Here is a 25516-nt window from a genome sequence, read left to right as displayed (position 1 = left end):
TGGAAACCGGTCTGATTTAGTGACTAATATTGACAATCTGTGAGACTCTGCTATACAGCCCCAGTGGCCTAATGGATAAGGCACTGGCCTCCTAAGCCAGGGATTGTGGGTTCGAGTCCCATCTGGGGTGAAATATTTTTGAGCTTTTAGCTAAATGAAATGTAATAACGTTTTACATTTTAACTAGGGCTGTGAAACGAGTAAAATTTTTAATCGGGTTAATCACAGGTTCTTGTGGATTAATCATGATTAATCACATATTACCGATATTCTCGGTATATTTTGTGAGAACATAGAGATTCATGACAAAAGACGGAAATATACATTTATACATTCTTCTATACAATGGTGCTGCAACTCAGCAGTTATTTAGCAGTTTTCTTCCATATGGAACATTAATACATCTTCATCCTAAACAGAATGTTTAACCCTCCTGTTACCTTTCGGGTCAATTTGACCCCATTCAATGTTTAATGTTGGTGTTCTTTTGGGTCAATTTGACCCAAGGCTGTTTTTCACTGTGTCAAACATATCAGAAATATCAACTTTTTTGTTTATTTAAAGGGCTATTTAGCTAGTCAACAAACAAACATAAACTACCTCACACTTAAACTTGGGAAGCAATATTAATTCTAATAATTTTCTGGAGGTTTTAATTGCTGGGGTCAAATTGACCCCGAGGGTAAAATATGTTAGTAAATGTAAAGGTAACAGGAGGGTTAAACAGAACATTTTTCTCTTGTTTGTCAACCATTAACTCCACCATGATGCAATCTAAAGGCCTCTAGTCTTCCTCTAGCAGCTGCTGAGGCAAACTGACTGTGTGGGTTTTCTTCATGAACTGGGCCGTGATGAAAGGGACGGCGGGACACCGCTGCAAAGCTGAAACCTCACCGGCCCGGACAGGTGGACAGATTGACAAGTTACTTTTTTTGCTCGGTCCCGATGCGCGCGCACGGAGCTCTGTGGCGCGCGAGACGGAGATCGATAAGTGTTAACGCAACGCGAAGAGACAGAAATGACATGCTGCTGTGGAGATACGATCAACAACAGACGTTTAGTTTAATAAAAGAACAAAGACGTGCGATAGAGAACATGTCAGGGGGCGGGCCAATCTTTTTAATGTCATGCGATCTACCAACACTACGCCGCGATCGACTGGCAGGTCGCGATCGACGTGTTGAGACCCTGATCTACAGGAAGTAAAAGTCGTAACAAGGTTTCCGGAGGTGAACCTGCGGAAGGATCATTACCGATGAACAGACCGTCTGCATGAGAGCGGACAGAGTTCAGATTGAAGTGGTGTATTGGAAGCTCATTTTGCAAGTGACTTTTTTTTCGTCCCGACGACCAACAACAGACGGATTGGAAGCTCATTCTGCGCATGCGTTAAATGCGTTAAAAAAAAAACTAGTTAAACCTGTAATTGAATTAACTGAGTTAACGCGTTATTTTTCACAGCACTAATTTTAACACACAATATATATGTATACACACAAACATGTATATGTATATATACACACACATATATCATATATACATGCTGCATGCACTTCAAATCCACTAGACTTGTCGGGTTCTCAGACTGACAAATTAATATACTGTAGATGCCAGGTACAGTTTCAATGTTCTTCCTGAGGAGCCCAACACCTTTAGTCTCACCATTTTGCAGTAGATTGGAGCATTTGGCCTTTTTGCAGTAGAAGTACAGGTGTTCCTGATAACATGAACAATACTACTAAAGTGTCCCAGTTGGCAATGAACAATACCGTGAAACTAAAAGGAGTCCAATGGAAAATGAGCCATCAATATTTGTATTATTTATGCGTTTCCTACTGAGACGTGTCAATATGTCGAGCAGGAAGAAGGTCTGAAGATCAAAACACAACCTGGTGCAGCTGCCAGTCCTCCAGTTCCACATAAAAGCCCAAACCTATCAAGGGCCATCTAGTGGTTGACAACTGCAATGCAATTTAATACCCCCAACAGTCATATGCAAAGATACAATTTATACTCTATAATTTAGAAAGCGCGATAGAAGTCCGAATTATTATTAATCACTCTATTTGACCAAATCCCATAAAGTTCATGTTGATCAGAATGTATTTAGTCGTTAGCATCGACGCTGTAGAAGCATGTTTTTAAATGCTCCCTCTGCATCGAAACCAACAAGAAACAAAGTGCAACCCTTAAAAACCATTTGAATAACTTCACGACTGGGCGAATCAAACGTCACTTTGAATCAAATGTTCAATTTATTAAAGAAAGTTAATTCCCAAAAGAATCACGGGTTATATCGTTTATACATACAAATCTTATGTAGAACTTACAGCAAACATTTCTGTAAAAATAAAAAATAAAGTACATTCTTTTTTTAATATTTCTTTTCTTTTTTTATAATGCACTATACAATTACACAAGTTCCCAAAACAACTCACGCCGTGACAGCAGCGTGGCTGACATCAAGGAAAACGTCCTTCTACTGGAACTCCCGGTTTCAATCGCGCCATCTCGGCCAACATCGGACCGGCTGACGCCGCGTGAAAGTTCCTCAGAATCGGACCGGTGGCCGACCCCTGACCTCCTTCGCTAGGAGACCGTCGAACTGAACCCAGAGGCAAATTGGTGCCAACATCAGCTACGCGTGCACGAGTCTCCTGTGTCGCTTCAGGCCGTGCAGGCTGGAGAAGCCCTTGCTGCACACGGTACAAACATACGGTCTCTCTCCGGTGTGGGTGCGCATGTGCAAGGTGAGGAAGCACGACTGTACGAAGCCCTTTTCGCAGACGTTGCACTTGAAGGGCCGCTCCCCCGTGTGGTACCGCCGGTGGATCTTCAGCTCGGCGGCCGACCTGAACGACTTGTCGCAGTCGTCGCACTTGAACGGCCGCTCGCCCGTGTGAATCAGCGTGTGGCGCACCAGGGCGTCCTTGCCGAAGAAGCCCTTCCCGCAGAACTCGCACGGGAAGCGCAGCCCCTTGTGGTGGAAGTTGTCGTGCTTCAGGAGGCACCTCCGCGACGTGAAGGTCTTGCCGCACTGCGCGCAGGTGAACGTCGGCACGGGCTTCTCCGATACGGGCTCGCCGGAGTGGTGCACGCGCTCCACGTGCCGCGTCAGCGTGACGCCGTGCCGGAACTTCTTGCCGCACTCCCAGCAGAGGAACGGGTACGCCTTGGTGTGCTTCTTCTGGTGCTCCACCAGGTCCGAGTACGAGCGGAACCGCTTGCTGCAGTGGGGGCACTGGAACGGCTGGTAGCCGGTGTGCTTCCACTCGTGCCGGATGAAGCGCTTGAGGCTGGCGAAGGTGGTGAGGCAGTGGGTGCAGGTGTACGGCTCCACGGGGTCGTGCACGTCGATGTAGTGCTTGTGGAGGGCCTTGAACACGGGGAAGTTCTCCTCGCACCGGTTGCACTGGAACGGCGTGTGCGACTCCTTGTGCATCGCCAGCGCCTCCGGGTCGCGCACCAGCTTCATGCACACCTCGCAGTACAGCGGGTTGTGCGTCTGCTTGTGGGACTCCAGCGTCGACTTGTACTTGAACGCCTTGTCGCAGTCGCCGCAGCGGAAGCAGTGCTTCACGTCCTCCGGCTGCTCCGGGTCCACCTGCTGCTCGTTGTAGCAGATGTTTCTCAGGTGGAAGCGGAAAGTCTGTCTGCACTTGAACTCGACGCTGCAGTGGGGACAGTAGAACGGACCCTCGAGCACGCTCTTGCCGTCTTCCGGGCTTTTCTCGTCCGACTCTTTGGACGGCCCCTCGTCCTCGGTGGCGCAATCGGGTTCCAGGTCGCCGTCGGGCCGCTCCTCGAGGGCTTCCTCGCCGGGAACGCCGCTGGACGACTGTTGGCCCTCGCCCGCCGCCGTCCCGCGTGCCTTCGGTTTCCTGCCGGGCTTCCCCTTCGTCTGATTCGGACATCGATGTTGCTGCAAGTAGCGCAAGCTCTTGTAGAACCGTTTACACGAGGGACAGGAGAAGGGCAGCTCCTCCGAGTGGCGGTTCATGTGGCGCTCCAGGAACTTGGCTCGGCTCACCATCACGCCGCACACTTTGCACGTTCTCTCGTCGAGGTCGTTGCTTTTGGTCGCGGCCCCCTTTTCGGGGCTCCCGTTGCCGTCCTGCGTCTTTCCCGATCTCCTCCACTGCGACAGGTACCGCTTCATCTTGAGTCCGCGGTTCTTCCGCACCGGTCTTTCCCACGTGACCTCAAAGTCGGGATCCTCCTGCTTGCCCCTCGCTCGGCCCTGCACCTCGTAGTCTTCGTCGTCGGGCCGTTTCTTTTTTCGCCCGCGGCGGTTCGGCTTCTTCTCGGCGTCGTCGAGCACCGTCACCTGGCCGTCCACCCCGATCATCAGCGTCCCGGATTGGTCGTTGTTGTGGTCGTCCGCCATCTCGCTCTCACCGGGGTGGGGGCCTTCGACGGGGCCCGTGACCACCACCAGGTCCACTTCGGCTTTCACCCTGCCGCCGAGACCGCGCCACGGGGCTCGCGCGCCCCCGCCGGAGTTCCCGGTCGCCTCCGCAAGCGCGTCTTTGCCCTCGGCCTCCACCTCCATCTCGGTGCACACCGTGTACGTGAGGCCGCTCGCCGCGCCCGTTTCCATCTGCTCGTTGACGATCACGACTCTTTCCACGGGGGGGAGACAGAGGGCAGACAAGATGCTACTGTCCACGACGTACGATTCTGAAACGAGATTAAACCGAGATTAAAACGATATCGAGTCGGTTGCACGTGTCATTTTAACAGACATAAAAAAAGTATATACTATACTCATTTTGCATTCACCTTAAGTGTTTGTCAGTAGCAACATGTTTGTTTATTTATATATATTTTTTAATATATATATATATATATAATATATTTATATATATATTTGTATAAATATATATAAATAAATAAAATTATTAAAATATAAAAATAAACATATGTTGCTATTAACAAACACTTATGGTGAATGCAAACTAAGTTATTTGGGGTATGTTACTGTGCAATATTGTTTTTAGTTTATGGATCAAACAAAGCGTGACAGCGAGGGTCTATAATAATCACCAATATCCTCCAGCTGTTTGAGGTCCTTCTGAGTGTCCAGCAAGGCTTTGAGCTCCTGGGGTTGAGCCAGAGTCTCCATGCATTCGTTGAGAACAAAGGACGTGTCGCTGATCAGAGATGCGATCTGACAAAAAAAACAAAAAACAAATGTGAGGACAGATTCCTTTTTTTCATACACAAATAAAGACACACATCTGGCATTTTTAAGGTGATAGCAAAAGACTGCAGTGCATGTTCCAAAGATGAATTTAAAAAAGGGATTTTGACCACCAGGGCTCGTAACAATCGGCCGCAATCAAACACTAATTTAACTGCATGTTTTTTTGTTTATTGGAATATAAAAGCAGAGATGGAAAATAAAATCCTATTGTTGGATCGATATTGAAGTCTACCTGTTGGAGAGTTTGGGTGGGAAGGATCTTTTCGAGTCTGGAAAGGAAAAGCCACATCAGTGTTTGGATTGCTTTGTCGTATGTGGGGCCAAAGTCTCCTGGGAAAACATCCTGGAACACAGAAGGAATTCACAAAAATGGCAAATATATGAGCATTCCATGCACATCTTGACTTGACAAACAGGAGTCCGTCGAGAAACAGTACAAGTGTTCCCTGTGAGATGTAAAACTTCATCGATTCCCCCCCGAAACTAAATTTACCTGGAAGAAGTTTCGTCTCTCCTCAGGATTTCGGAGCAGATTTTGGACAAGGCCCATGAATTGCGAGTCAGATACTTCTTGCTCTGCATTATCTGCCTGCAAAAAAGAGAGAAAAGTTTGAAATAGCAGACAAAAACACATTAAAATCAAAGCGCTTTAGGACTGCAGATCGTTACTGCCCAAAACCCAAACAACAAAGGTTTAAACTCACCTCCACATACCACAGAGATCTGAGGTTCTGCATGCGGTCCAGATGTGGCTGAATGATATGGAGCTCTGCGGTCTCCTCGCAGCGACACAGCTCCAGGATCAGCTGCAATATAAAGAACACGAGATGCAGCGCACGGCCGATTCTGGGATTAAAGAACACGTCGCACTGGAAACTGAATTCACACGCAACACCGAGAGCTTCATCTACACACAGTCCTGGCGCATCGGTGACAATCGTGAGACAGAGACTCAGTGACCAGACCCATTATTACAGTATGGATAAACAACAACTAAGGAGAATTTTGTGGAAAAGATCAAGACGATATAAGTGAACGATTATGAACACCCGCCGGTTTGATAATCCACAAAAATTAGGTGAAATCTATTTTAAAACTCCTGTCCCATCCACAATGTTTAATCTAGGTAATCCATCACATTAAATCAGTGGCTCTCAAACTTTATCTGTCGCGCCCCACCGTCCCAACAAAAGTAACTAAATGGTTCACGCTGAATTTTTATTAAAATGACAACTATTTGTGACTCCTCCATGTGTGCGCTTTAAAAAATAGAATAAATAAAAATTGCGATCACTTTTCATTAAACCAGATTGCTGCATCAGATTAAAACAAATACAAAAGTACAATCAATTTGTTAGAACAATGCAAATAAAGTTGTGCAAAAAAGAACCAATATTTGGCAAATAGCTTATTGTGGCTGCAATTAACACGTTAGCCACTAGATATCGTTTCAAGAGAATAACAATAAATGCAAACTGTGAAAAACTAAACAAGTTAAAATATTTGGCAATAAAGAGTTTTACACTAAATATCTTTTCAAAACAAAAACTTGCAACCAGTGCAAAACAAAACGAGTGCAGATATGTGTGCGAGTCATCAAGTTGCATCAGTATTAGTTAAAATGCACTCTTTCTCAAAGGAATCGATAATCTTGATCGAGTCTCCTGACCCACATCTCAGCTTCAGTGAAACCTGATCTGATCTGAGGAAGCTGCTCTCGGCCTGAAAGATGAACATTTAATTCATTCAGCTTTCCAAATGTGTCAGATAATTTTATCAGAAATTATTCATCAGCAAACTTAATAACTATAATTGAATTGAGAAATTTGACTCCAAAAAGTATATTAAAGATAAAATAAGTGATAAACTGAGTCTACCTCCTCTTTGCAGAATAACGTGTACACATGTATTGTCCAGTAGGACACACGTCATCATATGACGGATGTTTAATGTCCGAGAGCCACGGAGCTTCATGTGAACCAGCTGAAGGCTCCGTCTCCTCACAGAGGGAACACAGTGGTGCGCTACTGAGTTACACGCTACTGAGTTACACGCTACTGAGTTACACGCTACTGAGCTACACGTGAGTCGCAACGGAGCTCGGATGTCGCGATCGCGCAACCTGTCAACGCTGTAACGTAAACATTTAACCGTACTTTTGTAATAGGTGAAGTTTTCCGCACTGCCCCCACCTGTAATAACTCTGTGCCCCATTTAGGGGCGCGCCCCACAGTTTGAGAACCACTGAGGTAATTCATCACATTATAATAACATCATCCACGTGTAGCAATGCACAGACAGAAAAAAAACAGCAAATGTTTAGCGTGCACGCAATGCGAGGATCAAAGCCCAAATTAAAGGATCATTTTGGGCCTTTAACACACCGCGTTGCTCGTAAGAATATACTGACGTTACAGGCAACAACAATTTCAGCTCCTCCTCACCCGTGCTCTGAGACCCAAAATGAGTTCGGCCCGCTGCCTCGTGGAGAGGAGTTGAGGAACCAGCTCCGTGACCATGAACACAAACTCCTCGAGCAGCCCATAGTCCAACACGATCTTCTGCTCCACCGTCTGCCAGATGGCCGCGGCGACCAGCCGAATCGGCGGGATTAGGAGACGCAGCGCGGAGAGGGGAAGGGAGGGACCTGCAAAGCGGGATTAAGGCCGAAATTAAAAATGTACTTAGCACCACTCACACATTGAATTCATAGTTAGTATATTAAGAATATACGACTTGAAAGCATGATACCCATGCTGTGTCTGGACATGTCTGTTGCTTGGTATGTATGCTGTACTTGGGTGCATTTACATTTTATTTTAATGTGTTCAATAGTCCCTCTCGAACAAATAAAAAACTTGAAACTTGGGAACGAAACGACTTTCAGAAGGGACGGAGTGTCACCACCGCATGAAAAGACACAGCGTCAGTGAAGGGAGAGAATAATGTTGTCGTCGTTAGGTGAATCTACCCATTAAACAGCTTTCTGGGTTTTCAAAATGAGTGCCAGTCTGGTTAGTATTAACTCATGTAGGAATTGAATAACACCAGAGGCATAAATGGTAAAACAAATAAAAAACACATTTCAATTGCATTTGCAAAAAAGTATATCCAAAGTTTAGAGTAAGATATAAAGTACACTAAATAACAGCTATAACCTGACGGAAAAACCGTGGTATCGGGTAAGGTTTATGTTAAATAGATATGGACTGCAGTGTTTATGGAAAATCGATCTCCTCAGGCGGATGTGTCTCCTTCCATTTCCGGGATCTAACGGATTTTGCACATCTTATTAAATGTCACGATAAACGTCATAACCAGTGGCTTTAACACAGTGCATGTTTATTAATAACGACCCTGCATGGTTATCATTCGTTTAAGGGTTGTCGCAGTTCGTCTGAAACCGGTTAAGACACTAAATGTTGGGCGAAATAGTGAGTTTTTCCTGCAGCTAGCTTAGCTACCGTTAGCTCATATAGCCTGACAGTGGAGCGATAGCCGATAGCATGAAACTGCCACTTCATGTCCGTAGTGCCGTTAAACGAGCCACCGGTAACCACCGGCCAGCACATGTGGGGCAGTCTACGTGGACTTAAATGCGTCATGTAGTGATTCATCTTTTTTTTTTAACTGTTAAATCTAAACGAAGTTGTCAAAACCATTCCCGCGCGCGGGCTGCGTTGCGGCCTAACCAAACAAATGTGAGCGAGCCGGTTCGATACCCACCAGAAATATCTCCGTCCATCCTACGTGTTCACTGCAGATCCATCACTGTTCCGGGAAACAATGTCCGTCGCTCGATCCGAGGCCCAAACTATTATTTTCACCGCAGTTGCGTTCAGGACAGCGAAGTCACACAGGCGATCTTTGTGCGTCAAGGGACAGCCTAGCGTTCCGTCCGCAACAACAATCCGACGAGAGACAGCGAGGTGTGAAGGGTTCCGCATGTTCCTTTTGTTCCTACCTGTGTCACATACTAATAATATCAATTGTGTATTTGCTGTATTCAAATAAAAAGGGGCATTTTGTTTGATTGGAGTTGTATTCCATTAAATAACTTAATGATAATCACATCCGGTTTGTTCGTACGTAAAGAGACGTACAGTCCGGTGTTAACTGTACCAGATAAAATAAACAAAACATTTTAGACATTCATCGTGTGTTTGATGTACAGGTGTAACTGCAAACTGTTTTCGATGTTTTCGGAAAGGTATATATATATATTTTATCTCTCTCTCTCGTGTATATATATATATCCATATTATGGATACATATGTATGTATATATATATATATATACATATGTATGTACAGGTATCTATATAGATATGTATACATATGTAAACATATGTATACATATATATACTCTATTAAAGTGCAAATATCTCAAAGTTGTACTTAAATACACTTCTTGACTAAATGTGCGTCTATAAATATATACACACATATATGCACATTTAAGTTATATATATATATCTATACACACATGCACATTAATGAATATATGTACACATACATAAATATATATATACACACCCATATATATGTGTATATATAGAACACATATACATAAATATATAAATACACATACATATGTGTATATATATATCTGTGTATGTATATATATGTATATATACACACACACACGTATTTGTGTTTACACACACATCTATATATAAAAAGAAAAAATATACACATATATCTATACATAAACATTTTTATATATATATATATATACGTGTATGTGTGTGTGTGTATATATATATAATTTTTTCTTTTCTTCTCTTCATCTCAACATTTTCAGAGGCGCGGCGCCCTAGCGCCCTCTATTGACGCACCGCCACATGATGTATGTACAACTATGCTGCAAATTAACCATGAACATTAAATATCAGCCTGTCCAGGGTGTCCCCCGCCTTCGCCCTATGTCAGCTGGGATCGGCTCCAGCGCCCCCGCGACCCTGATGAGGATAAGCGGTATTGATAATGGATGGATGGATGGATTAAATATCAGAGGAAATAAACGGCATTAAATACATATTTATCAATAACCTAGTTAGTTAACAGAGACGATGGGTACATTTCATTAAATGTATGGTTTACATAAGCGTATACTGCCATCTACTGGTCGAAAGGTTCCTCTGCTTCTCCTCATACAGGCTCTGCTTTGTTCATTCAAGAAACAGCACAATTAGGTGGACAACTATAACAGCAACAACTCTATACACACACACTAATTTGATTAAACTATATTAGAAACTGTGTTGCATTAAACAATGCAACGACTAATTGAAAAGTTGCTGCGTACATTAATAAATATGAATTAAACTGCCAGTAGTCACTACTGTTGGAAACAGCTTAATTATTTATATTAATTATGTTCTTTTTACATTACCCTGCTCTGTTTACTGTCAATAAGAATATCTATAATTTTATAATATTTAATAATTGACGGTCACTCAGACATTTCTTTAGAAGTTTCATACACCATGTGTGTTGTGTATTTTATTCAGTCAATCAAATACAATATTATTCTATATAATATACAAAACAGAAAGACTGAAAAGGTATAGGTAGAAGAAAAAAATGCTTATGTATTCCTATCCTAAATTAATATCAAATAAATCAGAAAATGTATGTAAAATAAAGAAAAAATATCAAAGAAAATAAAAAATAAAACTATATATATATATATATACACACATACTTTCACATACATCTTCCATATAAATACATTTTACATTACATGTCATTTAGCAGACGCTTTTATCCAAAGCGACTTACAATAAGTGCATTTCAACCTAGAGTATAAACAAAGAACAACAAGAATACAGTAAGTAACATTTCTTCAACATAGTCGAACTACAAAAGTACCACAATAAGAGCTATTTAAGTGCCACTGAAGTGCAAATCTGTGTTTTAATCCAGATATAGTCGGAAAAGGTGTGTTTTCAGTCTCCGGCGGAAGATGTTGAGACTTTCTGCTGTCCTGATGTCAGTGGGGAGCTTGTTCTACCACTGAGGAGCCAGGACAACAAACAGTCTGGATTTCGAGTGGTTAGCTCGAGGTGCAGGAGGCACAAGTCGATTGGCTGTTGCCGAGCGGAGCGAACGTGCCGGGGTGTACGGTGTGACCATATCCCGAATGTAGACGGGGCCCGATCCGTTCAGAGCACGGTACGCCAGAACCAGTGTTTTGAAGCGGATGCGAGCAGCCACCGGTAACCAGTGGAGAGCGCGGAGGAGCGGAGTGGTGTGGGTGAATTTCGGGAGGCTGAAGACCAGTCGAGCTGCTGCATTCTGGATGAGCTGCAGAGGTCGGATGGCCTTAGCAGGTAGACCAGCCAGGAGGGAGTTGCAGTAGTCAAGGCGCGAAATGACCAGAGCCTGGACCAGAACCTGTGCCGCCTTCTGAGTAAGAAGAGGCCGTATTCTCCTGATGTTGTGCAGCATGTACCTACAGGAACGCGTCGTCGCAGTGATGTTGGCTGTCAGGGAGAGTTGACTGTCTAGTGTCACCCCGAGGTTCCTGGCAGTCAGGGTAGGGGCCAACACAGAGCTGTTGAAGGTGGTAGTCAGGTCGTGGGTGGGGGAGCCTTTCCCTGGAAGGAATAGTAGCTCGGTCTTGTCAGGGTTGATTTTCAGGTGGTGAGCAGACATCCACTGAGAGATGTCGGTCAGACAGGCAGAGTCGCGCCGCCACCTGTGTTTCGGTCACATTAATCACATTTATAACTCAAGAATTGTTCTATAAATAATTCTCTTGAAAACCAAAAAGGAGTTCACCATTCTTACATCCATTTCAACATTAGTCCAAAATTGGACTCCTCCAACAGAAATACATCTTCTTTTAATCCCTTTGTTAGCCTTTTGTACAGTAAACTTACAAACATCTCTCAAATCCACATCAACTCTAGTAAGACCGAGTGGTGGACTTCCGCTGTGGTAAACGCTCTCCTCCGGTACCAGTGAGCATCGAGGGACTGGACATTGAGATTGTAAAATCTTATAAGGACCTGGGTGTTCACCTGAAACACAAACTGGACTGGACTGCCCACGCACACGCACTCTATCAAAAGGGACAGAGCAGACTCTTTCTGCTGAGGAGACTGAGGTCCTCTGGAGTGCAGGGAGCACTGCTGAAGACCTTCTTTAACTCTGTGGTGGCATCAGCCATCTTCTATGGAGTGGTCTTCTGGAGCAGCAGCAGCATGGCAGCGGCTGACAGGAAGAGGCTGAACAAGCTGCTAAAGAAGGCCAGCAGCGTGCTGGGTGTCCTCTGGATACTGTGGAGGTGGTGGGGGACGGGAGGATGATGGCAAAGCTCTCGTCTCTGATGAACCACGCCTCCCACCCCATGCAGGACACTCTCTCAGCTCTGCACAGCTCCTTCAGCCACCGGCTGATTCCTCCCCGGTGTCTGAGGGAGAGGAAGCACAAGTCCTTCCTTCCTGCTGCTGTCAGGCTGCACAACACACTGCAGATCGCTGGCGATCCTGGCAAACTCAGCACTTTACTTTATTTTCCCCCTGCATATTAAGTATTAGTATTTTGTTTTATATTTATTTTCATTGATGCTCTGATGTGCACCGCTGCTGTGATTTTTGAAATGTCCCCACTGTGGGACAAATAAAGGAATATCATATCATATACATCATAATGCATGTACGCAGATTAAAACACATACAGAGTATGTTAATAATGCACTATAGACAGTGTCAACACATTTTTCTGCCATCTGCTTCCTAGTGAATGGTGTGCTTCAACTGCATCTTCCTATAAGTTAAATTTGTCCTTAAATCATACATATATATTTCACTGCTATTCTTAAAAGTGACATTATAGTAGACGGCCTGCGTGTTACCACCCCAGTGTATATGAACTAGTCACAAACATTTTAGAAGGAAATAACAAAAAGAAGGAGGTTTTTCTGGCCGTTATTCAACCGCCAGCTTCCCAGTGATCCTGAAGGCCTCCGTCGGCCCCCGCTCGCCACACGTCTGCTGGCTCTCTTGGCTCGCTGGCTTCTCAAGCATTTCTGTCAATAGTGAACTTATTATTAAAGAGCTTACAGCACCTGGTATTCCCAGGCGGTCTCCCATCCAAATACTAACCAGGCCCGACTCTGCTTAGCTTCCGAGATCTGACGAGATCGGGCGTCACCGGACTTGTGTGGCCGTAGGTAAAAGTTGCCGTCGCACTTAGCTTTTTTAAATCTCTCAATAAGTTTTGTTTTTCATAATAAATTAATAGTAAAAATATCTTATTCATAATTGTTCTCAAATGATAAAACTGCAACATCCACTGCGTTTTGGAGGAATAAGTTAAAGAGCTTACAGCACCTGGTAATCCCAGGCGGTCTCCCATCCAAGTACTAACCAGGCCCGACTCTGTTTACATACAGTAAGGTGCATAGTACTCACAGCATCTTCTGCAATGCCATAGTTCCCAGTAGGGCTGCTGGGTGTCCTCACAGAGGATATGAAAGGAGGAGGAGGAGAAGGGCTGGGGGTCCTCCTAGCCACTAAATGTGTCTTTAGTGAGGCCGACTTTGACCCACCAAAGCGTGATGTACAAAACTGAAAGAAGAATCAGTGAATTTGAAGATGCAACACATACAAAATAATTCATTCTAAACTTTTGGGATTTTGAAATTTCCCCACAGTGGGACTAATAAAGGAATACCTACCTACCTATTCTATATTGTATTCTATATTCTATTTTATTCTATTCTAATCTAAACACAATTGAACCGCTCATTGGCTCGGGGTCAAGGAGCAAGCGACTCAGACTCCTCCACCAACTTAAAGGGGGAGGAGGAGAAAATAAGAACCCGTGCACGTTTTTTGAGATTCGTCATCCACCGGAGATGTGGATCAACGTGAAGTTCGGCCAACTCCACTCGAGTCCCGCCAGCTCAACCCGGACACAAGGCTACAGTATGTTGACGGGAATCGTACATACTGGTGGCCCTCGGGGGCCGCTGCCTCTCTTAAGGATACTACAGAGGTACCAGTCCTGTATTCCTGCGAGTTCTAGGGTACGCATCCAACACAGACACTCCGGAGACCATCACGTCCAGTCCCGGCCGCTCCTGCACCGTCAGGACACTGGTCAGTATCTGGCCGACCTCATTGCCGATGGAGGTCACCCAGAGAGCTGTCCCCCTGCAGCGGCCGGCCAGCTTCTTTGTGATCTGTGATGTGACGGCAGTGATCTTTAAGATTACACTTCTTTTTACACATTATCTACATCGGGAAGGGAAAGTAGATCTATGACACATTCTAAATGTATAATATAAGGGGATGAAGGAGGAGCAGGGCTGCTGATCCTTGACTTCAGTCCACTTATTTGACAGCTACACTTTGCAGAGAAACATTTTACATTTTCCACAACTACGCATTACTTTTATAAAACATAAAGCATTTTAAAGAGTGAACAATGATACCCAACAATACATAGGACGTGTTAAATTGCTTTCAACTGTACAGCATGCGACATTTAAATACAGCTCACATGTTTATGAATCAGTATCAATAATCCAACCGGATCCAATATTATATCGAACTTTGAAATGAGGCAGTCTGCGTGATACATACTTATTTTATAGTTATTGTATTGCTAATACGTCTGAACCAGTAAAGACACTCAGGTTCAGAGTCACGAAGTGGATAGCTAAAAAGTAAAGTGTACAAGATAATACAAGCTAGCTAAATTTGTATTAGCTCTTAAACTTTACTGAAGCATAATTTATCTAGTCTGTAAATTGTTCACTTCATATATTTGTTTAATACAGTAAAGACAATCAGGATGAAACAACTATATGAAGTGAACAATTCACAGAATAGAGAAAATATGCTTAAGTAAAGTTTAAGAGCTAATGCAATCTAGCGAGCTTGTAATATCTTTTAAACCGTACTTTAGCTACTTGGTGCGTGTTTAACTTGGACTCGAGGTGAAAACACACGAACAACGAGCTAATAAGCAGTTTGAGTTCTTACCCTGTTGTTCACTGGGTGCTTGTTGAGTTGCTTTTCGTCCAGAGAAAACTCCGTGTTCACTGGTGAGAGGCGGTTGAGTGAGTGAGTGAGACGACTCTCTGAACGGAACATCCGTGTTCTAGGAGGAACTCCGAACCTTCCATTTGACCACGCCCCTTGCTGTGACCACGCCCCTTGCTGTGACCACGCCCCTTGCTGTGACGTCGCCTGACCGGGTCACGTAATTTGAATGAGATATGTTAATTATTATCACCTGTTATTAAACTGGTAAATGTTTGTAATATTGTATCATGCATGTATTGTAACATTCATGTCAATCACAACCACAGCGCTGTGTATACATTTTTTTAAATGTAAAAAAATACACCTTCAGTGTCAGAAATATGTCCAGAAAACATGAATGAGTACATCGTTCCTCCTGTCGGCAAACTTAAAATTAAACAGCAAGCATCTGTACACTAAAATATTTCCAGATATCGTCAAGATATTTTATATTTTAATTTCATCTCCACATTGGACTCGTCCAATGCATTATAATGAATACAACATGTAGCGACCCTGGGCCAGGAGCGCTACGAGACATTGTCTCGCTTATTGCCGTTTATTCGGGGACAGTAGAGGCGACTGTGGGCCGTAGCCTCTGCTAAACAGGGAACACCGTGAGACATTATACTCCCAAGTAACACAAACAACAACATCCCCCTTCACTCGCTCAGCCAATCACAAGACACTTTATAGACAATAAATATTCTCACTTTTTGATTCAACTTGACTCAAAGGCATTACTGTTATTACTGTTAACTATTGATACTGTTGATATGAATAAAATGGAGAAACGGCCAGCAACGTGCAGTATAATTATTCCCAATTTTATTCAAATGACCTAAAACAACTGTTATCTTTACTGATTGTGTACCAGAACAGAAGGTAATTGATGTATCATTATACATAGATGTAGGTGCAAGGGAACACAATGTGACTGAAATATAAGGGGGAAACTGGGAATTTAATTAATTAATATCATTATTATAATTTGTATAACACTGCGGGTGCTTATTTCAAAATTTAATAGAGAAATTACCAACACTGAAAAGGCACCGATAACAACATAATCAAAATCATAATCAGAAACTTTTGAAGGAATAAGTTAAAGAGCTTACAGCACCTTGTATTCCCAGGCGGTCTCCCATCTAAGTACTAACCAGGCCCGACTCTGCTTAGCTTCTGAGATCTGACGAGATCGAGCGTCACCAAACTGGTGTGGCCGTAGGCAATTTTTGCTTCAACACTCAGCTTTTTAAAATCTATTAATAAGTGTTGTTGTTCATAATAAATTAGTAATGAAAATATCGTATTCATAATTTTTCTCAAATGATAAAACTGCAACGTCCACTGCGTTTTGGAGGAATAAATTAAGGAACTTACAGCACATGGTAAACCCAGGCAGTCTCCCATCCAAGTACTAACCAGGCCCGACTCTACTTAGCTTCCGAGATCTGATGAGATCCCCCATGGCGTCCAGAAGGCGTCCGTCTACTACATGGTTGGCAACCTCATGAATGAAAATTAGGGAGGGAGAAGTGGTAAGAAGACAACAGTTGTTCTTGGTTACCTGGAGAAGAGCGTTGTCCCTCTGCAGCCTCTCCTCCAGGCTGCCTTGTGGAAGATCCAACAGCTTGCAACTCCTCCTCTTCATCACACATAGTTACACAAGTTATTACTGCCACCAGCACGCCAAAGAATAGCAACAAAAGAACGATGCCGTGTTGCTGCTGGCTGTTCATCCACTGCAAGTCCACTAAAGGTGTTTTTATGAGTTATCGTTTTCCAGATCAATGTAATGCAAATGCAAGTCAGGGGGCTTTAAAGGCACAACCTGCCTGAACTTCAAGGACTGACAACAAATAATTAAACTACCGAGTCACATAATATTTGGAAAAATACCAGTACTTTCTCGAGCAAAAAAACAAGTGAAAACCGTTGATGTTGCTTGAAGTACAGTCTCAGTCTCTTTAAACTGATTTAAACTAAATTACTGTGATCAAACCTTAGTTTAAATACAAAACCGTATTCTGCACCAAATAAGAAAAGTTCTGCTAAAATGCCAAAATACAGTAACAGTATATATTCTATATCCTACTCAAAACAAAGAGTGTCGGGCTATATAATAATGCAGCCATGGATACCGACTACACCACTTTGCCTGAAACAGTAACTTCTTGTGCTGAAGTTGCTGACGGTCACTGTGGCCAGACTGTTCCCTAAAGAGCAAAGGAAACGTAGCCTAGCCTGCATGTTTTAACATTATAATAATAAATATATATATATATACACACACATATACATTTAAAAACTCTATATACATATATTTATAATATACACAAGTGCAAAAATAAATATATATATATATATAATGCCTAAAGCCTAGAAATGTACTACAAATCCAAAACTCAAAACATTAGTTAAATACAAATTACAGTCAAAATGATCGAATTATGTACATTGTATTTTTATTTCATTTTCAAATATATGGTTTCTAAGTTTTTCTTGATAAGGCTTTAATAAAAACATTACGTCTCAATACAAACCAGTTTGTAAAAGTCAATAAAGTGAATGAATCACTGGTCAGTGCACAGCGGGTGGGCGGGGCTAATGCGTTACCGCTGCATGGACCAGCTGCTTGTGCCGCTGCATGTTGTAGCGCTTGGGGAACGCCTTGCCGCAGAAATGACACACAAACGGCTTCTCCGCCGAGTGCGTCTTCGCGTGTGCGTTGAGGTAACACGCCCTGTTGAAGCCCTTGCCACAGGCGTCGCATCTAAACGGCCTCTCCGTGGTGTGGTGCGCGAGGACGTGCCGCTTCACCTCGGACGCCGACCTGAAGGCCTTGTCGCAGTCGGGCGCGGTGCATCCGAAAGGCTTCTCGCCCGTGTGGATCAGTTTGTGTCTCGCCATCGACGACGCGGACACCATCTTCCCGCAGGAAGGGCACGGGTGGCGGAGCCGCTGGCGCCGGTGTTGGGCCTTCTGGTGCGTCTTCAGGGCCCCTTTGTCCTTGAAGGACTTCTCGCACTCTCTGCAGGAGTAACTCTTCCCGTTTCGAGCCTCGCTGTGAAGGAAAGTCAGGTGGCGCAGCAGGTTGGACCTCTGGGAGAACGTCTTGCCGCACTCGGCGCACAGGTAGGGCCTCTCCCTCGTGTGGACGAGCTGGTGGGAGGCGAGCGCCGCGTCGCTCTTGAACCTCGCGCTGCACAGGGCGCACCGGAACGGCAGGTGGCCCGTGTGCTTCCACTCGTGGGCGATCAGCGCGCGCAGCTTGCCGACGGCCTTGGGACAGTAGTTGCATTGGAACGGCCTCCCGATGCGGTGGACGTTCTCGCAGTGCCGGAGCAGCGGCTTGAAGAGGGCGAACGTCTCCTCGCAGCGGTTGCACTGGAACGCCGTGTGGGAGGACTTGTGCCGCGCCAGCGTCGCCGGGTCCCGCAGCACCTTCCTGCACACCTCGCAGTAGAGGCCGTCGTGCGTCCGCTTGTGCCTCTCCAGGGACACGCCGTACCCGAAGGCCTCGCCGCACTCGTCGCACTCGAAAAGCGGCGCGGCCGGATCCGCCCGCCGCCGCCGCCGCCCCCGCCGCCCGTGCTCGAAGCAGGTCCGGTTCACGTGCAGCCTCAGCGACGAGAACAGCTTGAAGCGGCTGTCGCAGCGGGGGCAGGCGTAGTCGCCGGAGGGGAAGTGGGTCTCCATGTGGGTCCTCAGGCCCGCGCTCACGGCCTCGTTGCAGATGCAACACTGGGCTTTACGGGTCTTTTTGGGAACGGCGGCGACGCCGCGCTTTCTGCCGGAAGCCGATACCTTCTTGGGACCCGTAAAGGAAGGGTCATTCGAACCCCCCTCAGGAGAGCCACCGACGGGAGCCACCGACGGAGAGCCGTCACCCGAGTCGTCGGACCACGAATCCGCCGCACTGACACCGCCTGCAGCCTCGCGGCACGAGTCCTCGCCGGAGTAGAAGGACCACGAGTCGTCGCTGTCGACGGGAGCCATGTGGGAGGAGCCGACCGGCTCGTCGCTGTGTGGACGAGCCCGACCGCCGGGCTCTGCTTTCCTCACCGCCTCTTCACGAAGACCTCGTTTCTCTTCCAGCAGAATCTTTTCCATCCTCAGGCCTCGGTTCGGTCTCGCGGGGCGGCGGCGGGGCGGCAGCGGCGGCAGGTCCAGTCGTTTGAGCTGAACGCGGCACTGTTTGACAAACCCAGGCGGCTTCTGCGCCCGGCTTTCAGCGAGCACCGCGTTCTCCTCGCGGCTCGGAGCGCCTCCCGGACGCCCCGCCGCTCCCTCTGCCCCAGGAGTCACACTGGTCTCATCCACCTGCGTCTGGTCTGCTGTGGCTGATGTCAAAGAGCCCGCCTCCACATCGGATGGCGTGTTATCCGAGATGTCAGCTCGTGGTTTATCGGTCGCAGTTCTTTCTTCGAGGGCGAGTTTGAGAGCGGAAATAATGCAGGACCCGTCCAAGGAACCATCTGAAGAGAGAGAAGAAAGAAAAGCAATAAAATGATGACGAAAAGCCATGAAATTCATGCTGTACAAACTCTTCACAAGCCAAAGTATACAGACATCAGAAGTGCGCTGACTCGCCAAAAAAAGATTTAAAGCCGCCGTTCATTTATGTTATTATTCTGACCACATGGAGGCGTCAGAACCAATACCACGGACCGGCAGGAGGCTCCGGAGGCCGCAGTGCCAGAGCAACGTTATCGGATCGTTAAAGTCCAACGTCAACTCTTGTTTCTCTGGTTTGGTCTCCACCCACTCATGACGGAGACTGCTCATGGAAATGAAGGTTATATATACATATATATATGTATATGGTTCTCTGAAATAAGTTTTTTCGTGAAATCATAGGTTAGGGCACTTATAAGCTTGATAGCTTCAGCCTTGACCCTTTCGGTTAGCCACTTTCTTCTTTTGTTGAAATTTTGATTTTTGTATATTATTGCTGATCGAAATAAACTAAACTAAACTAAACTAAGGTTAATGAGAGCGGCGAGAGGGAAACAGTGACGTCACGGTTCATAAAGTCAAAGCAATGAGCAGATGTAGAACAAAACACTTAATCTAAATAAATAATTAGCCGATTAACTGACGGCATAATTAACGGTTGCAGCTCAGCTGCAGTCCTCCGACAGGTCGGTCCGGTTCATTAACACAGGACGGAGCTTGCCGTGTAACACATTCACAATGTTTTGTGACACTGATACTCTAGGACACACGATGGGAATGACAAACCAAATGAAGCCGGGAGGTTATTCAAAGTGATTGATAAGCATAGAGGCTTGCCATCGGGATCCAGTTGGTGGACGTGTTTCTGATACTGCAGCAGGGTCTTCAGCTCCTGGCATCGAGACACAGAGTCCATACACTCATCGAGGACCGACGACGCCTCGCCAAACATGGAGGACACCTGGGGGAAGTGGAAAGGAAGAAACATTTTTTAAGAAATACAGAAACAAAACTTTCAATCTGTTGTTGCGAAACCTTCAAGGTCTCCTCCTTTGTTGTTGTACCTGTTGGAAGGTTTGGAAAGGGAGGAAGCGCTCGAGCCGGGACAGAAACAACCACATGAGGTCGTGGAGTGCGTCGTCATAAGTGGGACCGAACTCTACGGGGAAAACTTCCTGAAAGAAAAAAAACACGTTATTGAAGAATTAGAAATGGAAGGTTTCAGAGGAAGACGCACGTTGCCACGGGTACGTCAATGTGGAGACACGCATTCACTCAACACACATGGCGGAGTTACAGCAGCCGGTACATTGTCATCATGCATGAACAATAACGTACGCCTGTCGGCTCCTTTATAAAAAACAATTTTAAACATGAACATAATCGAGGCGCGATAGAAACACTGACCTGAAAGAAGTGTTCTCTTGCGTCACGATTTTTCAGCAAGTCCTTGATTAGATCCACGAATTTAGAATGTGGCACTTTCATATTTGAGGCACATCCCTGTATAAAATAACACAGGCGTTAATTTCTCTCTCTCTCTCTATACATACATACATATATATATATATATATTTATCACACACATGAATATATATCAGGCATGAAAACGGGTCAGGAGTGAAAAAGGTGAGGATAGGCTCGCGCGCGCGGGGGGGTGGGGGGGGGCGTGCTGGTGACTTCCACGAACATCGATGTTGGACGTTGTATGATAATCTGTAGGTCCTCCATTCTGGTGATCGGGCCCTATAATAATAGTAATATTGTGTATAATATGGTCATTCATGAACCAACTTCCTTTTTTTTGGCGTGAACAAGTCTTGAGTCCCTCTCCCCGGACTTAAGTCTGTTCCATGAGTCTGTTCTGCCTCTACCTGGTTGTCACGATCTTCTATACCATATCTGCCATAAATATCATGATACTGATACAATACCATAAAAACAGTATACCATAAATAAGACACTGGTATATTTATCTATAATAGTAATAAATAAAATATCTGTATGGTTCACTTTTTACCAACTTTTTCAACACTTAACAAATGGCAGTAATATTAGTAATGAAACTACATGGTCCCATCATAGCATTGATCAATGATTATCACTATGAGGCCGTTAGTCTGTATCTGACCAGAGGATACAGAGTTCATCAGGATGAGCAGCTGTAGAGTTACAGAACTTTACAGACTGAACTTAAACATTTCACTTCTGGCATCTTTTTTTATTTTTATTTTTAAAGCCGACAATTCCGCCACTTAACGCCACTCTCTGTTAGCGCTGCGCAGTGTGCGCAGACAGCTCGACACGGAGCAGCGCGTGAGCTCTGATCGCTCTCTTAATGAAGTATCGATACTAAAAATATGCTAAATCACATCGCTCTTAACGTACAGGTACTTTGTTAGTATCGCTACACCGTGCAGCGTGACAGCAGCAGATGTAGCGGACTAACATTCAAGCTAACCTAAACCACCAAACGCTGAAGACATCTTGACGCTGATTGGCCGAGACGCGACACGTCCCATCAAAGATGTTTTATTGCGAAGAGCACCACGTAACATTTTCTCCGTGTCCCACTCCAATCTCATAAACGTCGGCCGGCCAATTGACACCCCCCCCCACCCCCCCCCCCCCAAAAAACAAAAACTCTTCGGATCTACACGATTCACGTAAGTCACCTATTTTGGTCTCAAAACGGCGAATTTCGCCGAAAGGTGAGGGATTCTCATCCCTGATATATATATTTATATATATACATAAATAAGTGTATATATATATACACACAGATACATATACACACATAAATATACATATATTATATATATATGTATGTATATATATATATTTTTTAAAATCTATATCTATATAAAATGCCTAAGTGCAAAAATACATATATATATATATACACATACATATATACAGGACTGTCTCAGAAAATTAGAATATTGTGATGAAGGTCTTTATTTTCTGTCATGCAATTAAAAAAACAAAAATGTCATGAATTCTGGATTCATTACAAATCAACTGAAATATTGCAAGCCTTTTATTCTTTTAATATTGCTGATTATGGTTTACAGCTTAAGAAAACTCAAATATCCTATCTCTAAATATTAGAATATCATGAAAAAGTATACTAGTAGGGTATTAAACAAATCACTTGAATTGTCTAATTAACTCGAAACACCTGCAAGGGTTTCCTGAGCCTTGACAAACACTCAGCTGTTATAAATCTTTTTTTTTACTTGGTCTGAGGAAATATTAAATTTTTATGAGATAGGATTTTAGAGTTTTCTTAAGCTGTAAGCCATAATCAGCAATATTAAAAGAATAAAAGGCTTGCAATATTTCAGTTGATTTGTAATGAATCCAAAATGCATGACATTTTTTATATTTTTTATTGCATTACAGAAAATAAAGAACTTTATCACAATATTCTAATTTTCTGAGACAGTCCTGTATATACACACACATATACATGCATATATATTTATAATATGCCTAAAGCAAATTAAACTGTAAGAAAATAACTACAAAACTCAAAACATTAGTCAAATACAAATTACAGTCAACATGATTGAATTATGGACATTTTATTTATTTATTTGTTAAAGAAAGAAATCGTCAGCGCTCATCTATTTTAAAAAGACCCCTAAAAACTCCCCTTTGAACTCACCTCCATCACCCACGTCTCGATGAGCGTCTGCACTCGGTCCAGGTGCGGCTGGACGAGCCCGATGTCGGCAGTAGCTTCGAACTGACATAACTCCAGGATCAGCTGAGCATGCGGAGCAATAGTGTGTGAACAAACACAGAATGTTTAAATGTTCTCAAAATGCACAGATCAAAACTCAAACTCACAGGAGTTACGACGGTAATAATTATGAGCGGTTAATAATTGTCCTCCCTCACCCGCGCTCTGAGGCCCATGATGAGTTGGGCCCTCTGGCGTGGGGTGAGCAGCTCTGGAACGATGTCTGTAACCACGGAAACAAACTCCTCCAGCATCCCATAATCGGCCACGACCTTCTGCTGGACGGTTTGCCAGATGGCCGCCGAGACCAGTCGGATCGGTGGCACCAGGAGGCGCAGAGCGCAGAGAGGGAGAGGGGCACCTGAGTAGAGAGCAACCTGTCACTTCAACTTCTTTCAGGAATGTGTTCAACCTTTCACTTCAACTTCTTTCATGATGAATATGTCCAACCTGTCACTTCAACTTCTTTCATGATGAATATGTCCAACCTGTCACTTCAACTTCTTTCATGATGAATTTGTTCAACCTGTCACTTCAACTTCTTTCATGATGAATATGTCCAACCTGTCACTTCAACTTCTTTCATGATGAATATGTTCAACCTGTCACTTCAACTTCTTTCATGATGAATATGTCCAACCTGTCACTTCAACTTCTTTCATGATGAATATGTCCAACCTGTCACTTCAACTTCTTTCATGATGAATATGTTCAACCTGTCACTTCAACTTCTTTCATGATTAATATGTCCAACCTGTCACTTCAACTTCTTTCATGATGAATTTGTTCAACCTGTCACTTCAACTTCTTTCATGATGAATATGTCCAACCTGCCACTTCAACTTCTTTCATGATGAATATGTTCAACCTGTCACTTCAACTTCTTTCATGATGAATTTGTTCAACCTGTCACTTCAACTTCTTTCATGATGAATATGTCCAACCTGTCACTTCAACTTCTTTCATGATGAATATGTTCAACCTGTCACTTCAACTTCTTTCATGATGAATATGTTCAACCTGTCACTTCAACTTCTTTCATGATTAATATGTCCAACCTGTCACTTCAACTTCTTTCATGATGAATTTGTTCAACCTGTCACTTCAACTTCTTTCATGATGAATATGTCCAACCTGTCACTTCAACTTCTTTCATGATGAATATGTTCAACCTGTCACTTCAACTTCTTTCATGATGAATATGTTCAACCTGTCACTTCAACTTCTTTCAGGAATATGTCCAACCTGTCACTTCAACTTCTTTCATGATGAATATGTCCAACCTGTCACTTCAACTTCTTTCATGATGAATATGTTCAACCTGTCACTTCAACTTCTTTCATGATGAATATGTCCAACCTGTCACTTCAACTTCTTTCATGATGAATATGTTCAACCTGTTACTTCAACTTCTTTGAGGAATATGTTCAACATGTCATTTAATCCTCAAATCCATTCCCTTATTTGGCTCAACGCCATTGTTAATGATGTAAGAGCATTGACCGCTCGCTCGCGTGCACTGAAACACGCACGCGCGACCCGGAAGTGTCAACAAAGCGAGGAGAAAGCTGCCGTTAGCTCAACGGGATCTGGATATCTGCTCAACGACAGTCGCCATTGCATTGTATCAACAGTGATGTTATCCAGCTAACGACCCAAAGCTAACATCTATAATGAGCTAATAGTCTATACACGTCAGTGTTTCCAGCGGGAGTAAGTTACTCACAGCGGCTTGGTGTCTTATCTTCCATCCCGTTGATCCACCGCGCTCAGCTGCGATGTGTTAGGAGTGAAAAGTTAGTAACTGGAGAAGCGTCTCATCTCTCATCTCACTCTCTTTGGTTGAGGAAGCCGTGAGAAAGTTATGGTCCGACCCAGATCTCGTTCCGGGTTGCCCGACGTCGAAGGTTCCGACCTGAAGTAAACTGGTGTTACGGAACAAAAAACTAAAGAACATTAACTTTTAAAAAAGACTCACTTTCCAGGAGCATTTATTCTGGAACATCTGTCTGTCTGCTGTGTCCTCAAACTGGACAAAGCGTGGTTTATTCGAGGTATA

General features: G+C 44.1%; 2 protein-coding genes, 1 long non-coding RNA gene, 1 other non-coding gene and 2 pseudogenes across 4 annotated transcripts; 1 reads left to right on the top strand and 5 right to left on the bottom strand.

The window, feature by feature from the left end:
* Positions 1-57: 57 nt before the first annotated feature.
* On the top strand, positions 58-130 carry trnar-ccu (transfer RNA arginine (anticodon CCU)). The gene has a single exon. It is a non-coding gene; the product is annotated as a tRNA-Arg (tRNA).
* Positions 131-2227: 2097 nt separating this feature from the next.
* Positions 2228-9171, bottom strand: LOC130204021 (zinc finger protein 135-like). The gene is made up of 7 exons (XM_056430496.1): positions 8933-9171; positions 7651-7853; positions 5911-6012; positions 5700-5795; positions 5439-5549; positions 5047-5170; positions 2228-4680 (listed from the first exon to the last, which is right to left on the bottom strand). Exons 1-7 carry the CDS (start codon positions 8949-8951, stop codon positions 2639-2641), a joined length of 2697 nt encoding a protein of 898 aa, XP_056286471.1. The 5' UTR covers positions 8952-9171; the 3' UTR covers positions 2228-2638.
* A 1461-nt stretch (positions 9172-10632) lies between these two features.
* On the bottom strand, positions 10633-15315 carry LOC130203390 (uncharacterized). The gene is made up of 3 exons (XR_008833497.1): positions 15207-15315; positions 13629-14401; positions 10633-12625 (listed from the first exon to the last, which is right to left on the bottom strand). It is a non-coding gene; the product is annotated as an uncharacterized LOC130203390 (long non-coding RNA).
* Positions 13271-13389, bottom strand: LOC130204174 (5S ribosomal RNA; annotated as a pseudogene).
* Positions 15316-16359: 1044 nt separating the features above from the next.
* Positions 16360-16478, bottom strand: LOC130204175 (5S ribosomal RNA; annotated as a pseudogene).
* A 1221-nt stretch (positions 16479-17699) lies between these two features.
* Positions 17700-25326, bottom strand: LOC130203479 (zinc finger and SCAN domain-containing protein 2-like). Its single transcript, XM_056429672.1, has 7 exons — positions 25184-25326; positions 23616-23818; positions 23380-23481; positions 21117-21212; positions 20774-20884; positions 20547-20670; positions 17700-19729 (listed from the first exon to the last, which is right to left on the bottom strand). The coding sequence occupies exons 1-7, from the start codon at positions 25206-25208 to the stop codon at positions 17856-17858; spliced, it is 2535 nt and encodes an 844-aa protein (XP_056285647.1). The 5' UTR covers positions 25209-25326; the 3' UTR covers positions 17700-17855.
* Between the last annotated feature and the right edge of the window lie 190 nt (positions 25327-25516).

Source organism: Pseudoliparis swirei, chromosome 13 (genome assembly GCF_029220125.1).
Source record: "Pseudoliparis swirei isolate HS2019 ecotype Mariana Trench chromosome 13, NWPU_hadal_v1, whole genome shotgun sequence".
Taxonomy (NCBI): Eukaryota; Metazoa; Chordata; class Actinopteri; order Perciformes; family Liparidae; genus Pseudoliparis; species Pseudoliparis swirei.
This window is presented reverse-complemented; position numbering and strand designations above follow the sequence as displayed.